The 18,666-nt window shown below is 41.1% G+C and overlaps 1 protein-coding gene across 1 annotated transcript; it reads left to right on the plus strand.

Annotated features, from left to right (window-relative positions):
- The first annotated feature begins 4,133 nt into the window (after positions 1–4,133).
- satb1a (SATB homeobox 1a) lies at positions 4,134–16,812 on the plus strand. Its single transcript, XM_028597707.1, has 12 exons — positions 4,134–4,273; positions 4,917–5,146; positions 5,254–5,430; positions 5,525–5,651; positions 6,827–6,950; positions 8,231–8,342; positions 8,728–9,026; positions 9,087–9,266; positions 10,721–10,918; positions 12,342–12,497; positions 14,278–14,481; positions 14,861–16,812. The coding sequence occupies exons 2-12, from the start codon at positions 4,930–4,932 to the stop codon at positions 15,755–15,757; spliced, it is 2,691 nt and encodes an 896-aa protein (XP_028453508.1). The 5' UTR covers positions 4,134–4,273; positions 4,917–4,929; the 3' UTR covers positions 15,758–16,812.
- Positions 16,813–18,666: the final 1,854 nt, after the last annotated feature.

The following is an 18,666-nucleotide window of genomic DNA, read 5'->3' on the forward strand; positions in this document are numbered from 1 at the left end:
AAGGCAACACTGTGCCAGCATTTTAACTTAATGGTTTTTACGATGCCCTTGGGTGCTATACAGGATGTGGGCATGGCTGTTTAAAGATTCGGCTATAAGTTCTTTTTCCATACATAGTTTGACAAAGCTAATAGCCCATATTGTATGTGCAGTATGTACACAGCCACATTCACACACACAATGTAGTCATCGCTCACAAAACACACTGCACAAGTGATCCTAATACAAGCAAATATAAAAATGTCACAACATATCATTCTCTTTTCTTACCCAATGCTTCCCCCTTCTATCTTTTGTCCTTTATTCTGTCTTCTCATCCGTATCTCAAACAAAAGCTCAATACATTTGTTTTCCTTCTCCCCACAAAACAAAAAAAACATACATTTTTCAATCTAGTTGGTCACATCTGATCCCAAGCTCACAATCTCATCTGAAATCTGGAGGTCCCTGCATTCAAATGTGAACCTCTTTTGTCAAAGACTTTCTGATTTGTATACATACATCAAAACCACCTTAACCTGAGGCTGTGGTTTCCAATATTTGATACCTGCCCTGGTACATTAACAGGCCGAGGGGCCTGTACACAACACAGATCAGGAGAAACTTGAGGAGAGACAGCCGCCCTCAAGCCTGCTTCTGGTACAATGTCTGATAAGATTATTATATGGATATGTAATATATCTGTAAAGAGAGGTTTCTGGGTTAGGGTGTTTCAGATTAGAGGCAACAAAGACAGTGGTGAAAAAAAAAGTCCTGGTTGATTTAGAATTTCTATTTAAGTGAAAACAATGAAATTGTAGTGAGAGATTCGCAGTCTGGAGTCTTGTTGTTGATTCAAGTATTCAGAAATGTGTGCATAGTGCCATTTTTTTGTGTAAACAATGAAGAAAAACTGTAATTTCACCACAGACACCCAGTTCATAGTACTGCAATTATATAATATTGCAATACTTTCATGGGCCATAGGCTCAATAATCATTGCATTACCCACTTTACCGATAGTGACTTAACAGACATTTGTTTAAATGAAAATCTTCAAGAGTAAAGCTTTAAGTAAATTAAGTACAGCAATGTAAAAACACAAGTCCATTAAAATAAGATTTTAAATGTACTCAAATTGTCGAAAGTAAAAGAAAATAGGCCCTGTGACTGATACTGTATATTATTGACATACTTAAATTATAAATACTGATGCATTAATGAGGACCAAATTGTATTACTTAATATAGTAGAGTAAGTTTAGTCCAGTATTTGCCAACCTAGGGGTTGGGCCCCCTTTAAAAGGTTACATGATAAAATTGGAGGAGGTGTGAGATGATGAACACATTTGTATTCATTTTTTAAAGTAGTACTGGAGTGAAAAGGACAATATTTTCCCTAAAATGTACTGCATTGGAAGTATAAAGTAGCATAAAATGGAAATACCAAAAGTACAAGTACCTCAAAATTGGATTTAACTTAATTATTTCCCACCACTGCACAAGGAGATGGCAGTCTAAAATTTCGAGGTGACAGATCATGTGTGTGTTCAGGTGAGGTGTGTGTTTCTGCTTGTCAGTCTGCATAAACACTTACATGCATTTGTGAGTGTCTCTGTGTGTGTGTTTTCTATGACATTGTGTTGATCAGAAAGTGTTGTTGTGCATCTTCAAACGTACTTCAGAAACATGAGTATGCATGAGCAAGAGAAACAGGGATGTGCAATGCTGAGTGTTGGCAATCCATTTCCCTTTTAACGCGCCAACATGATGCCTCCACCCATCTAATGGCAGTAGGCTCACTAACCATATCATGAGTTTATAATAACCACATCACATCCATGGCGAATGAGGTGGAATGAAAATCTAACCTAATTTGGAGAGATACACGACTGTGTGAGTAGTAGGGTGTCCCCTGAGATGAGGCTCCGATTGAGGGAGCCGTGTGCTGCACTGGTTGCATGCTCTGTGAGCGTGTAATGGTCTTAATTATCATTTAGCATGCCAGCCTCATTGATGATGTGTCAAGCCAGTGATAAAATAGCAGAGCAGAGGGTGACAGTAAGAGAGAAATATGAACATATCAACACTTAAAGGCACAGTCACACACAAATAGTAATATCTCTTAAATACACACACAGACATGCACACAGACACACACACACACACACACACACACACAAACACAAAACAGTAAACTTATAGCAGCATATCCAGAGGTGCAATTGGAGTGATACACATGCACACACATACATTTCCACCCAGCTGAGTGACATCTCTCTCTCTGAATTAGTCACGATGAATGATGTGTAACCAGCCATGACTCGTTCTGGCTGGGGAGATGGCTAATTCACTTTGTTTAATTAGTCAAAAGTACTAGAGCATGCTCTCTCTCCCCAAACATACTATCTGATTGCACAACATCCACCCATCTATGTGCCCGTTCTCTCTGTAGAAAAGACAGACCTGTGACCACACCGGTGTTACATTTCATAGAGCAAGTCTTCAAATCTTATCTGCTATAGTGAAGGATCTCTTACTCTTTCTCTCACAGACAAACACAACACACACACACACACACCTTTGTGATACCTTCACAGGGATTCCAGACACCATTTAGGGATCACAGCTCCAGAGGTTCATCTCATCCACAGTGGACTGCGTGGGGGAGTTCTGCTGATACTTGGCTGAAAGTTGCTGCGAACAGAAGAGAAGACAAGCTGTGTTCTTTGCTAATTGATTCAGCTGCATCAAAACATTGAGGTACAGTGATGACTATTCTTCCGTCTTTTTTTTATAGGTTTGGTTTGGTAATACTGCTTTGAGATATGTTACAGTGAGATATAAATGAGTAAATGATTAGAGTAAAATTATCATTTTGAGAATTATTTATTGCTTTAGCTTGCAGTCTTTAGAACTTATATGTGAAGAACTACCATGCGGTTTCATAGCATAGTATATATTTATATATATATATATATATATAAGTGCATAAAGGCACCTATATTGTTGCATACTACAAGCTACTACAATATTCTACAATCTATACTATGCTAAACTATATACTACTATACTATACTATACTATACTGGTATAGGCCCATATTATTATACCATAGTGTATAGTATAGTATAATATAGTATAGTATACCCTACTATAGGGTTACTTACTATAGTAAGGGTTGCTCTACAACTAGCCTACACACTGTACACAATACTATATATGTATAGTAATTTACGCCCCATAGTATCAAGCATAGCCTATTATACTATGGCATAGTGAGTACTTTATTATAGGCTACTACTACAGTATATACTGTAATATATGCTACTAGCTACTAAACCATACTGTTATTGTAATGGGATATAGAGCCCATGCATGGAGTAAAAATTGTAATTATCTACATAGGCCTATGAATTGTAAGCCATAGATAATCGTGTGACAATTAAACATCAACGTTCAAAAGTTAATATCAGTCAACCAGTCCCTCATTGCCCTGCTCCACTTTGTTACCATGGAGAGCTCCAATACCCTAAAGACAATAATAAGTGCGTGCACAGCATGCGGCAGAAAATAATAAATAGATTTATGCGCAATTGTCACATTTAATACATTTACGGAGCGCGCTAGTGAATTCATTATTACACCATATGCTAATGCAGCTGGGTACGCGTATTTATGAGTCTTTGTGTGTGTGTGTGTGTGTGTGTGTGTGTGTGTGTGTGTGTGTGTGTGTGTGTGTGTGTGCGCCCCCGCCCCTCCCTCTCTCTCTCTCTCTCTCTCTCTCTCTCTCTCTCTCTCTCTCTCTCTCTCTCTCTCTCTCCTCTCTTTGTGTGCGCACAGGGCTTTGAAGTGTAACCAACAACTGCTGTCCCGGAGTCAGTGCTGGAGACTAATATGTGATAGGGAATGTACTCCAGGAGCTCCGTGTTTTGTTCTCTCCAGAGCTTGCTCCACATAGGCTACAGCATGTCCCGGTGCTCTGGATGAGAGGTCGCTCTGAACTTGCGCTAAGGCCAATTTATCTTTACACCGGAAAGCGAAGCGCGATCGGAGAACTAGGAGGGACCAGAGGCAAAACTACTTAGACAGTAAACACGGGATAATGTCGATGTTAAACATACGATTAGTGTAAGGAAAATGACGTATCGACAACCAAGAGACACGGTATAGCCTATCGTAAACTGGAGATCAATGGAAGCGAGGATAACATATGGATACAGCCGATGTCTACAGCAGCGGGCTGTTGATGTATGATGGCAGGTCGGACATGCACGTTGTGCCGACTGAAACAGGTTGGTTTCGCCTCGATCAAACTTCAGCAGAAATCAGACGTGGGACGATTAGCGCGCATTTACTGTAGGTGCTGAAGATGAACTGAATCACTGTCGCTTTACAGCGACGCGCCTGGAGATGACAGCAGGTTTCTTTTCGGGAAACTGCGCTCTATCATTCACTGGACTTTTACTGGATATAAAGGGTTATCCTTATCGCTGCATCTGGGTGAAGGTCATCCACGATTACTGATCAGAATATCCTATAGATCTGAATGTGTGTGTGTGTGTGTGTGTGTGTGTGTGTGTGTGTGTACGTGTACGTGTGTGTCAAAATTGTACTAAAATTGAACTGTAAATTACTGAAAAAGCTTTCTTTCACACTCTGCAGACGCTTACCGGGTATCTTGCTGTATTTGTGTATGCCATTTTTGAATTACTGGACGCATGTAGCCTTTTCTACTCTAATGAACATGAACACTATGTTTGTCATTGCAAAAGTTACTTAAATATCTATAGGTAGCCTATGAATTGGAACATAATAGTAGGTCACCATAAACTTACTGCTGATCACCATGGACATACTGATATGAAAATATGAGTATTTTTTATTAGGGTACCTCATGCACTGTTTAATTTTTAAGTTTCTGTGTTTCTGTATTAGTGTGAGACCACAGATGGATGCCCTGTGTAATGGAGCCAAGAAACCTGAGGGTGGTGATCCCGTTGTAGATCCCCTGCCGCCTCCTGCCAAGCTGGCTCGACTGGAACAAAACGGAGCGGGACCCTCTGCCCAGGAGAGGAGCTGTCAGGGTAGTCCTGTGGCCAAAAACCCCTGCCTGGCCCAGAAACCCAACACAGTGAGGCCACAGAGCAAGAGCTGGCACAGCAAAGGTACATGGGCTGAAAAATGATATTACAAACAGTTTTTTTTTAGTGCAATGGTTATGACTCCTACGTGCCATCCCATATTTCTAATAACGGTCTGTCCATCACCTCAGGGAGCCTGCTGCCGGTGTTCTGTGTGGTGGAGCACAAGGAAAGCCCTCAGGAGGGAGAGAGGAGAGAAGAGCATGCTGAGTTTGTGCTGGTCAAGAGAGATCTGCTGTTTAACCAGCTGATAGAGATGGCCCTGCTGACACTGGGCTACTCACACAGCTCTGCTGCACAGGCTAAAGGTACATAGCACACACTTGCAAGGACAGGCAAGGACACACGTCCATTGTTTGAATGTGAGACATTTTTTTTTCACATTTGTGTGTCTGTGCTCAGGTCTGATCCAGGTGGGCAGGTGGAACCCGGTGCCTCTTTCCTGCGTAACAGATGCTCCTGATGCCACCGTTGCTGATATGCTGCAGGATCTTCATCATATTATCACCCTTAAAATACAGCTGCACAGGTGGGTAGGGAGCTGACATCATATACCTATGTCTGTCAACAGTTATAATCAGGTTCTATTCCCTGTCCTGTCTGCGTGGAGTCTACAGACTCTTATTGATCTGTCGCTGGGAATGTGGACTCAAGACTGGTTGAGTATTCTCCCAGCCTTTTATTTCTAACTCGTATCAAAAAAATAACCAAAGGGCATGGACCAAATCAGACCAAGCAGGGAATGATTTTATCTTAATGCCATTAGTTTAAGTTTCTTGAGTTGATGTTAGTTGCCTGTGTAATGAATAGTGATTAACATTTTAATGGTGTAAGACATTAAAAGTTATTTCCTAGTGTAACATTGATAAATAATCTATGTCCCTTTTTCTGACAGTGGCCCTTTAGTTGTGCCACATATTGGGTCTCGGGTCAGATCCACCATGAGATTTAGGACATCGCAAGATACAAAAGATAATTTAATATAGACCTTTTTCACACGAGAAAAAAAGAAAAAACACAGGTAATAACATTAACGATGGAAGCAGCTAAATGGAATTCAGACATTATTAATTTTAATATTTACACCTGAGACACCTTTTCCTACTGTGACATGTCAACATGTCCTCTAGAAACGGCCAATTGGCTCAAAGAAAGAAGGACCTGGCATCATGTATGTTTTCCCTGCAGTGCTCACATGAGTTTATTTGTTTAATTTATTAAGTGCTTAATTTTCCCCGCAGCACAGACTTTCCTCCACACCCTTAAGTGAAGTGTTTGTTTTAGACAAGATACCCAGTGCATGCTGGGAGGTGCTCGATATAAGCAAGTAAAGAGATATTCTTCTCAAAGGGCCCTCCACTGATTTGATATGACATATGAAGTTCAGTTTACTCGTTACAAGGAGTACTACTCAGGCTGAGAAAAAAGTTGTCTGTCTTCTATTGCACTGAAGGGAGCTTTCTTGAGTCTGGGTTACTAACAGTAATGATGTCACCAGGGTCTAATAAAAGATGCCATAAAGTTATATTATGGGACTTATAGGATCAAGCGTTTGTAAGTGTTTACACCATAGTGGGTACTAAAAGTCAGGTTGTCAATTGTGAGTTCCCAACTTTATGGAAGTTCAATACTAAATCACTAAACTACCCCTGTAATATATCAAAATGATGCAACTCAAGTGTTTTTAATTTGCTCTTTGTCTAGCTGTCCCAAATTAGAGGACTTGCCACCCGAGCAGTGGAGTCACTCCACAGTGAGAAATGCTCTGAAGGAGCTCCTCAAGGACATGAACCAGAGCTCCCTGGCCAAGGAGTGCCCCCTGTCCCAGGTACAAGCACACAGAGAGCATGGCATGTATACAAGAAGAGAGAAGAAGAGAAATTGGAATAAAGTTGAAGTTAAAAGTGTGCATGTTTGTAATATATTTGCCCTTCCATGCCCTGCAAATGTGTGTGTGTGTGTGTGTGTGTGTGTGTGTGTGTGTGTGTGTGTGTGTGTGTGTGTGTGTGTGTGTGGGTGTGTGTTTTACTTTGATTCAGGCAGGGCAGAACGCGAGAGAGAAACAGATAAAGAGAGATGGCTATCTCTTAAAAAGCCTTCCTGTCTGTGCTGTTGCCTATCTTGATTCTTTCCACTGCCAACCTGTCTGCCTATCATTCTGTCTGTCAGCCTCACCCTGCGTCTTACTCTCACTTACTCTATATGTCCATCACTCTCCCTCTTTGGTATTTAGCTTTCTCTGCACACTTGACTGATTCAGCAATAACATCCAAATCTGGTTTGAAGATCTTGATCGTTTAATCAAGCAAATACACAACTGCAGAAGTAATTTTTACATTAATAATGCAGTATTTGGGGAAGGCCATTTTATGAATATTCATAATTATCAACTTAGTCTATCTGTTATTTTGCCTGAGGGTGCGTAGGACATCTACAGTTTGATAAAGAGAAATTGCTCTCTTACTCTCTATCCTTCAGATTCCTTCCTCCTTCTCCACAACTCTGGTACTAGCCAATCCTCCCTCCCCCATCTCTCTCTCTCTCTCTCTCTCTCTCTCTCTCTCTCCTATCACTCCCTTTACCCCCTCTCTTGTTTGCGAGAAGCAGATTAAAATAAATATGAGAAGATGAAAGGTGTAATCAGATGTAAAGATTGCACAGGATGGTCTTCAGGGAAAAACTGTGTGTGTGTGTGTGTGTGTGTGTGTGTGTGTGTGTGTGTGTGTGTGTGAGAGTGAGAGAGACAGAGACATAGACATAGACAGAGACAGACAGACAGAAAGGCATAGTCTCTGATGACCTCTAGTGTTTTCTTTGATTACACACACTCACACACACACACACACACACACACACACACACACACACACACACACACACACACACACACACACACACACACACACACATGCTGTACAGACACACACATAGCTCACACACTGACACACTCATCTGTCTTTATTATCCTATTTACCTGGGGGTCTTTTTAATAACACAGATCTGAGTTCATTAATATCAGATGTGTGAACAGCTGAGACACCCAGGCCACCCATAGCACTAGCTTGGAAAATTTAATGAATTTCTATTGTCTTTTCCCCTCTGTTTCAGAGTATGATATCATCTATTGTAAATAGCACTTACTATGCAAATGTCTCAGCTGCCAAGTGTCATGAGTTTGGGCGATGGTACAAGCACTTCAAGAAGACCAAATGCTTCAAGGGTGAGGGGGCTTTCAATCAAGTCTGCAAACATTGAGTGTGCCTGATAAGTCTTACAGCATGTCCCAAATCCATACTAACAGGACTTTATTCAGTGCGTGCAACGTCAGACATGACAAGATGTTTCCAGAGGTGTGTCACTGCCACCCACAATTTATTTAATAATTTCCAGCTGTGAACAGCCTCCCCGTTTAATTTGTGCATTGCATTGTGGGAGAATAGTCTCCTTCGGCAGCATACTCAAAGATTAAGCGTGTTTTGTATGCATTATTTCTGTTTTGAGTTTAGTTCAATTTGTCACTTTTCTAGTACGTATTTGGGACCAAGTGTTTGTATTTGGTGTGTCAATAATTAAACATTGCCTTTGCTTTCTTTTTCCTGCACCAGAGATTGACAGCTTCCCTGACCAGTCCACACATATCACCCTCACTCAGCAGCCAATCACAAGTAGCCCATCTGATCAGAGTTCCACCCTTTTTTTCTCTCATGGAGAAGTAGCCAACATATGTGGCCGTTCCCCCCTCAGCTTGTGCCCTCCTGGGTTGGTTACCCAGCCTCTCAGCTCCCAAATGGTCAACCAGCAGCTGGTGATGGCCCAGTTTCTCAACCAGCAGTATGCTGTTAGCCGCATGCTAGCTGGGAAGGGTATCTCACAGTCCCCGCAGCAGTATCTTAACCACCCGCCTGTGGGCAGGGCTCCTCCTGCCATGGTCTTCTCCAAAGTCCCTGATTCCCAAGCCCAGCAGCCAGCACAGTGTGGCCCAGGGGGAGGCCTTGTAGCAGGGCTGCAAACCCAGACATCGGCTGGGTCTTCTGTGGGGACGACAGATGTGCCAAGTGACATCTACCACTGTGTGAGGGAGGAACTGAAGAGGGCAGGCATCTCCCAAGCCATCTTTGCCCGGGTGGCCTTTAACAGGACCCAGGTATGGAAGGGGGATACAGTGACTGTGAACTGAATGAGAGGTGTTGAAATTCATAAGAGGTTGCAACTGTTTGCTGTTGATTATCTTTTGGAAGTGGTGTTGCGGTTGTAGGTAAGTGTGGTTTGTGAACGTTGGTTGGCACATTGGCATGGCCGTTGCCGCAGTGCACCCCCCCCCCGTGTGTGTGTGTGTGTGTGTTTGTGCCAGCCCTCTGCAGCACAAAGCTGGTGCCAGCACTGAAGCAGCTGCTGGGCCAACTAATCACAACTCCTTGGAGAGAAGCTGTCTCCCTCTCTACCTCTTCTTCTGTCTTACTGTCCCTCAATCTTGCCACCTTTCACTCTGGCAGCCCCTCTATTTATTTAATACCTACCTTAATATCTACCTCTGATTGTCAATCTATCTTTCTTTTTTTAATCCTTCATTTTTTCCTTCCATTGGTCTCCCTTATTTCATATCCATTCATATCTCCCTCTGCCATCGCCTCTAACACTAAAATGCCACATTATCTGTGTCTATCATCTTACATTCACCACCACACCCACAGAAATGAGGCTCAGAGGACGGGCTAAGCCCATTGTTATTATTATTATTATTACCGTCATTATCATTTTCATCACAATAAGCAGAGCTAGTTATTATCCACCCCCATGTTTTCTGCATTGCCAAGTCCAAGGTGCTTTGGTGCCAGCCATACAAGTTGGGCATGACGCCAAGATGCCATATAGAAGTGAGTGGAGCATTTATCATTTGGCGATTCACGTAAAGCCAGCATCTATTTGGAAGGAGGGGTTTGCTGGGTGGATCCTAAGATGATCCATGATTTGAATAAGAAGGCTGTTTCCTCGCTTTCCATTTCACTGCCAGCGTGAAATCTGATTTCTTTTTAGGAAGGAAGCCCTACAATCTGCATGTGCTGTATTAAGGCGTTTCTGCATACACAGATACACCCAGAATAATGCTAGCTCTACAGGCGAGTAGCGTGCTTAGCACTGACTGGGGAACTGGCTCTGTATCATCTATAGCTGTGAAACACTAAACCGCAGGAACTTGATAAGGTGCCTCTTTGAATGAGATCCAGAGTTTGATATGAGGACCTTTTGCAAAATTCCTTTCAGGCATATGAGACACTTTATATTTGCCCTTTTTAAGTATAAATGATGGGAAAGTCCAGATTTCCCAGAAAGTCAAAATATTCCTTTTAAAATTTTCTATTTGAATGCACAGCAATGGAATAAACTATAGCCTTAAGATAATTTTGTTGATAACTAAAATATTTTCACACCAGCAATCATTTTCTTACTACATGAATTTGACATTGCATGCATCACTATGTATTGTTTTCTTATACTGATTAATGAGTATCGACTGTGTGTGTGTGTGTGTGTGTGTGTGTGTGTGTGTGTGTGTGTGTGTGTGTGTGTGTGTGTTTGTACACACTTTGCCTTTACCAGGGCCTGCTGTCAGAGATTCTGCGGAAGGAGGAGGACCCTAAACACGCCTCCCAGTCTTTGCTGGTCAACCTGCGGGCCATGTATGGCTTCCTGCAGCTGCCCGAGGCTGAGAGGGAGCGCATCTACCTGGAGGAGAAAGACAGAAGCCTGACTGGCTTCACCCCAAGCTGCAATAACACGCCACCAAGATCCACACAGGTCAGCCAGTAGAGAGATGAAGTCAAAAATCAGTGTCTCAAAGCTTCGGTGAAATGTTTTTTAATGTGTTTCTCCTCAAGAAAGAGCACTAAATAATGAAGTGGGAGTTCTGGTAGTTGGCTGAGCATACACAAGCCAAAGTAAAATGTAACAGATTTAAAATATGCTGTCCTATAAAAGAGAACACTACGTCATCCATCTACGTAAACATTTGTGGTTTTGAACAACTTGTTTCAACAACTAACAATAGATTGCTGAGACATTTGTTATTGAGGCTGCCTTCAGGAGGAAATGTAATACAATTGGTCAAAATCAATGGCATTATAATGGCAGAATATGAATTTTTCAAATGCCTGTAAAACTAATGACATTCCCATCAGCCTCAGTTGTACTTTGTGTTTAGGGCTAATTAGCAAATGTTTATACAGTATGTTAACACTCTAAACTAAGGGGGTGAACATTGTAACATTACACCTGCTGCACATTACACCTCCATTACTCCTCCAACACATCTGCATGTGAGGATTGTCATTGTGAGCTTATTAGCGTGCTGGTGCTAACATTTAGCTCAACGCAACACTGTGCCTAAGTACAGCCTCACAGTGCAGCTGTTTTGTGTGAAATGGTAAAAACAACAAGACAGAGTTGTTTTATTGTTTTACCATTTCACACAAAACAACATTTTTACATTGGCAAATCAAATGATTGGAAAGCATTGTAAATGAATGAAATGACTAAACTGATTCTTGAAAACAATTAATATATGGATTTTTCTCTTTAAAATGATCTTTCATTTTTCCAAAACTTCAGTGCGGGAAAGATTATATGAATGTCAATGCAGTAGACTGACCCTACCAGCTTTATCTCTAGCTGTGATTTTAATGAGTCCTCCCTCATTATTTCTTTCATTCATATCTGCTGTTTTTTAAGGTTATTTTTTGATAGCACAGCTTAGACATGAAAGGGGAAAAAGATGGGGAATGACATGCAGCAAACGGCCGCAGGTCGGATTGAACCTGTGGCCGCTCTGCTGTTTTTTTACGCTCATTTTCTGGTTTTTCCAATCTGGTATGGGCAGCTCCCTCTGCACTAAACTGTTGACTCCCTCTGTTGGCCTGGAGAGACTGCCACATGTTTCCACTAATATACAGTTGCCAGCTGCTTTTCCTTAGGGAGGAGCTTCACTTTGTGCAATGGTTCATGCTGTCCCCCCCAGATCACACTACCCTTTGTAGCACCTGGCTGTATAAAGGACAGGATGCCTCACCGGCTTACCATTTTCAAATACTTTAAAGTGTTTTAGACGAAGCCAGAATTGTGTTTGCTTTGTATTGGATTCATTTCACTTTGCTGCAAATTCCCCTTACTTAGATGCTTACCGTGGCTCACTTGACTTTCTTGTCTCTTTTATGTCTCTTTTTAGGCGAGACTGTCCCCAGTTACGGTGGAAAGAGGCTTGAGGACAGACAGTTGTGTTCTCAATGTCAGTGCTTCTATCTACGAGGACATTCAGCATGAGATGAAGAGAGCCAAGGTGTCTCAGGCTCTGTTTGCAAAGGTGGCCGCCTCCAAGAGTCAGGTACTTACTTTGAGTGAATCTGATAAAGATGTCCAATGTCCAATTCTTCCACATATTGCAACCAATTGTCTCTATTGCTTGACTGTTCAAATGTAACTTCCATGATGAATCCATCTCCTCAGTTAAAGCAGGGATAGCCAGTGTGTGTGGAGGAAACCCAGACAATCAACCCAGCAGCTGTACTCTGCAGAGGACTATCATCATGCATCAGGCTGCTATTGTGTCCTAAATTATCGCTTTAATTGTCACCCTACAAAACACGTGCACACTATACACCACTTATTTGTGCACAAAGACATACTGTACGAGCACATGCATGCGCATGCAATCCCATAAACAAACACAGGCACACAAATGCACTAATATATACACACACAGGCATGATTCGAGTGGTTATTGTTCTCATTTTTATGGCAGCCCCATAAGCTTGTTATTGCCTTTTGTTCTGAGGATAATTTCCCTTCATGGAATGGAGGGATTTCAGCTGTCTCATTTTCTCTTCCTCTTGTGTATGTCTCCAATTTTCACTTTTCTTTGTTGTTTCTTTCTTCCTCCCTTCTCTACTCATCATAAAGATGTTTGGAGGTCATTCATCGGTCATGCCAGTACAGACAGGTGGTCCAAAACCCCTGAGGTTCTTTTTCTATCTGTTATCGCTGGCCTCCCTTTTTACTTTACTTTCTCTGTGTTCTCTTTACCTCTCTCTCTTTATCCCTCTCTTTCTCCCACTCCCTCTCTCTCTCGCTCTCTGTATTACCGGGCTGATTGGCAGGCAAAACCATGCTGGATCTCTCTGTTCTATCTGCACTGTGCATCTGGATGGCATTGTGTGCTAGATTTGGGCTAAAGCCAGGTGTGTGTGTGCGTGCGTGCACTCTTTGCGTGCTGGCGTGTTAGTGCGAATCTGTGTGTGTGTGCATCAGCCTGCTTGCAAATGCAATCATGCTCCAGTTCATGAATCTGAAACTAGCTTGGCTTTACGTTCCTCAATCTGCCACTCACAAGTTTCTTCCCTCGTGATGCAAGAAAGAAATTCTAGCTAATACGAAAATCTCTCCATCATCTTTTGGCTTTGCTTTACGACATAAACCCAGTTTAAATAAATGTGAAAAGAAAGTGATTGTTAACTGTATAGTTTATAGACCAAGGGAAGGCTGTTTGTTTCTGAATTCAGACCTCAATGTTGCCGTTATTACCACTTATATCTTTTTAAATTATAACTAGTCACAGAATGAATAGGAGAGTGGGTGTGTGGGGGTGACATCAAAACAAATTTACATGATGTTGCCATGGCAATGTTGATGTATCAATGCTGTATTAGCCTCACACCAGAGATCCCCACTATAAAATATATCAAAGTATTAGATTTTAAAGAAAAATGCTGCATAAATATGCTTAATGAGTTATAAACTGGCTTTGTTGAAATGATCGTGCCCTAATATTTTGTTTTTTTTCCTACTTATTGCCAAAGAAACTTATAAATGCACTTTGATTATGCATTCAGTGCTTAAAGGTGTGTTTAATGGTGAGGTTAGCTTAGCTTAAAAAGTAAATGTCTTTGCAATAAAGTAGCAGCAACATTTGAAGGAGGCAATCATAAACTTCTCCAGAAATCGATACCTGGTCTATCTATGGATACCTGATACATCCTCGTATCTGCTTCCAACTACATTATAGTTTTATAAACCACTTATTAAATGTTTGTATACTGCTTATAAATGCTTAATAGGGTGATTTACAAATAATAGTAAATAGTAAAGTGTTACCATTCCTCCTCTAGGGCTGGCTGTGTGAGCTGCTGCGTTGGAAGGAAGATCCCAACCCAGAGAACCGAACCCTGTGGGAGAATCTGTGCATGATCCGCCGGTTCCTCAGCCTGTCCCAGACTGAACGAGACGCAATCTATGAACAGGAGAGCAGCAACACAATGGCACAGCAGCACTGCACTGACAGGCTTAAGCTGCTCAGCAATGACAATACACTGGTGAGACTGCAAAAACAAGATAAACAGCATAATTACACACAGACTGCTGTTCTAAACACCGTCTCTGGTAGATACTGCTTGTCAGCTGTAGAAACAGCAGTTTGGAATAAATTGGAGAGAAAAAACGAGGAGCAAAGTATAGCAGATAAATAACTTTTTTTTTTAGAGGAGAGCCTGTCCTTATCAAAATCACTTCAAATCATACAAATATATTTCTGTCTAGGCTAAATTCATTTAACATCATCTACTATTAAAGATAAACACACTAATATCCACTTTAACACAATGGAAATTAGTTGGCGTTGAAACTATAAAATACAAAAGACCAAATGCAGCGTTTTACTCTAATTAATTCTAATTTCTCTTTTTCACTTGTCAGTACCAACGCAACTCTCCGCTGCCACAGCAACACCATCTTCAACCTCACCAACCCCTGCAGCCTGAGGCAGGACCTCACCTGTCTCCACGGCAACCGTGTGCCGCATCACCAGCTGAGTCTGAGGCTGGGGGCAACTGGGGGCACATGAGAGTATGTCTACAGGGCAGGAACAGTAGTAATGGGGAGAGAGGGGATATTAAGGACTGGGTTGAGGGGGGACAGGGAGAGAGGAGCAGTTTGGGAGGGGACTGGGTTGGTACTGGTAGAGTGAGGGACAAACATACAGAAAGAAAGGAGCAGGTGAGGGATGGACATGTGGGAGAAGAAGGGATTAATGAGATCATTGGAGACAGCAAAGAGGAGAAGGAGAAGCTCACTATGAAGTGGCTCGGCATGAAGGATGAGGACCGAGGCAGGGCTGGGGTTTGTTCAAAGGCAGATAATCAGGTCCAAGGTGTAGATGAGGTCCAATGTGAGGGGTTAAGAGTGTCCCACGAAGCACTGGGAATCCTGCAGAGCTTCATTCAGGATGTCGGCCTCAATCCTGACGAGGAGGCCGTCCACACCCTGTCGGCTCAGCTGGGCCTGCCCAAACACACCATCCGAGGATTCTTCAACAGTCAGGACCACGACCGGCATCAACACGACAGCCGGAGCCCAAAACCGAGTCGAGACAGCCAGCATGGTTGCACAGACTCAAACCTCTCCCAGATAGACATAACTGCAGAGGAACAGGAGGAGGAAGATGGTGGAAGGACTGAAATGGAACAAAGGGAGGTGGATGAGGAGAAGCAGACAGGGCAAAATGAAGCAAGCGAGATTACTGTTTTGAAAGAATCTGATGTTGGCACTCAAACCATTACAGCTATGAAGGAGGAGCAAGAGAGTTACATCTAACCCAAATCCATGCAGTGACGTACGTGTTTCGACTCACAGTGTTTTATAAGTGTGTGTCTTTAAATGCTTTGGAAAGACTAAAAGCTGAGTTATTGTATATGTTTATACTACAGTTTAGAAGGATGCTGGTGGTCATATACAGACAGTACACCTGCATTAGAAAGCTTAGAAAGCTGTCCTGATTTGAGCATCTCTGCTGCACTTGAAACAGAAAATAACTGACTATATGTGCAGATACTGTTTGAACACATTGTGTCTGTGTAGATATATGTGTCTGGATGAATGGGACCCAATACAAAGAGCCTCAGATTACATATCACTGTTAAAAAAATGAGAAATTGTAGTTGGTTGACTGATCTAAAGTTTAAGAAATGTTAATGCCAGAAATGCCTTGTAGAATGTGGCACTGCCAATCATTTCTTTTTTTTTTTTAAATAATCTATATCTCCATTGTTTTTGTTTATCTATGTTTTTTTTAATAGTGCTTTCTGTTTTGGATCAGATTTTGTAAGCAGTTTAAAAAAAAAAAAATCTCAGTGTTATATCTTACATTTTCTTGTTCAAGTCTACTGTCACATATGTAATACCAAGTTTGCTGACTCTGTTTTAAAAGAAATTATAGTTGAATTTGTAAATGATATATAGCATTGGGAATGAACCCTTTCATACATTTAAAAACATTTTTTTATTGCAGTGTGTAATAAATCAATAGATGAAACAATGAATTAGTTACCAAACTGATATATGGACATGTAAAATCTCTGCTGCAAATGAGTCCATGTTTGTTCCTATTTCTCACCGTTAATCATAAAGTTTTGTTGAGATCTAATTTGCTCCTGAACACATCATAATTTACATACAGTGTTTCTATTGATGCATGAATCTATACATCTCTCTCCACAAAATAGCTATGTTATTTTGGGGAGTGTTATGTTTACACATTGTGTGGTTGTTGTATTGTACTGATTTACATACTGTAGCAGAGACATGGAGCATGCTGGAGAGCACAATGTTTAATGTTTCTTCATGAAAGAAAGATTGTGGACCGGAAATATAAGACTGAAGCCGTGCAGTGTGTACATACAGTGTTGAAATTAAATGATAGCACTTTCATTTGTAAAAAAAAAAAAAAAAAAAAAAAAAACGTATTCATAATTGTACTGTATGTTCATTACTTCAGTCTGTTGTGAACATCTGATCTTACAGTTGAAAAAACTGAGTGAGATTAATAAAAAGGTATGTACTTTGAGAGTCCAGAAGCATGGACAATAACTTTTTATTTAAAATAATTCCATTTAATTTAGTTTGTATATATTGACATTCAAATAGAAAGTGGAAACCTTCCTCACCCATACAAACAGTGACATATGATGTTTCTCACCAGGAAATTCAGGTTTGTGATAGAATCTGCAGGAACACACTGAAGCTAAGATAGCTGGGAGGGCATTATGTTGTTTTTGTTTTCTGACTTATAAAAAGATGGCTGTTTTCCTCCTCAGTAGCAAAATATCAGCAGATGGCATTTGCAGTTTGACAATAATCACTTGGAATGTGTTAGCGATGTATAGAATTGGATTTGGGGACAGTCTATATGAGATTTATCATGCTAGAAATACTCTTTGAAACAAGTAAATAAGAGATGAAGCTCATTTATCAGACTGTTATTTCAAGACAAGCAGAGGGCTGCTGTTGCCTATTAAAGTTTAAATCAATGGTTCTTATGTCCACTGTCTGTACTGGAGTTATAGAGTTAGTACTGATGTTTTCGTCTTATATAACTAGGCTGCCTTTGTTTGTGAATTGCTGTCATTGTTTCCAGCCATCAGACAACATTCTCTGTGTTTATCACTGGGGCTCTCTGTACCATGCCCCTCAGTGCTGTTTTCTATCTTCTGTCTCTTTTTATTCCTCTTTTACTTTATCTGTCTCAACTACTAATTCTATTCATGTTTCTGTCTCCCTCTCTGCCCCTGACTCTCCTCAGGACTCTTCACATTGCTGCTCCCCCACTATACTCAGACAGTGCAACACACTGTCTGAGTTCAAGCCCCATTTGGTCAAAATAGCTTCACAGAGTAATTCAATAAAGCCATGATCTTTTTCTGTCATCTGTTTCCATGACGATACCTAAGTCAGGGCCAACAAGAGGCCATGAAAGCCTTATCATCAGCAATATTAGCTATAATAATGATGATAATGGCGCTTTCGAAATGCCATGCCTGTGATGATGATGATGGTAATGGCAATGATGGTCATTATGCTTTGTTGTAACCTACATCCCCACCCACACTACACAGACACACACACACACACACCACTATCAATGCACACATTTGACTCACTAATGCTATTTAATGTCACCTATATATTTTCACATGCCTTTTCTTGTATCACGACCTGCTGCTTGGGTTTAGTTTGTTTTTGTATCCTTTTGTCTGTGGGAAGGACTTTGTGATACAGATATTTGATAAAAGCACTCTACAGATAAACTTGACTTGTCTGACCACAGACATTTCTGCAATTAAGTCTCCAAAAAACGTGATCCTTATTAACGCCCCAGCCCCTTCAATCAGTATTATTTCTCCTTGGTGGTGTGATAAACCACAACATTGAGATATACTTACGCAGCATTATTTTTCTCTTTTTCTTTGTTCACTGTCTTACCACCCATATTGTTTTTATTTACACAGAAATATGTTGCTGCTTTTTATAGCAAATAAGGGCCCTAAAAGCCACAGTTTTTGGAAATATGCACCACTTCATATCCTGTATGTTTCAGATCTTTGCCCTGACAGTTCAAATTGCCATACTGTAGCTTTACCGGCTTTACGGGCCATTTTGTCTTTTAGTTTATCAGGTAAACTCATCCAATGTATTGTTTGACCACTGACCTTATGGAAAACAAAATC

The sequence above is a fragment of the Perca flavescens genome, chromosome 14 (assembly GCF_004354835.1).
Source record: "Perca flavescens isolate YP-PL-M2 chromosome 14, PFLA_1.0, whole genome shotgun sequence".
Lineage (NCBI taxonomy): Eukaryota > Metazoa > Chordata > Actinopteri > Perciformes > Percidae > Perca > Perca flavescens.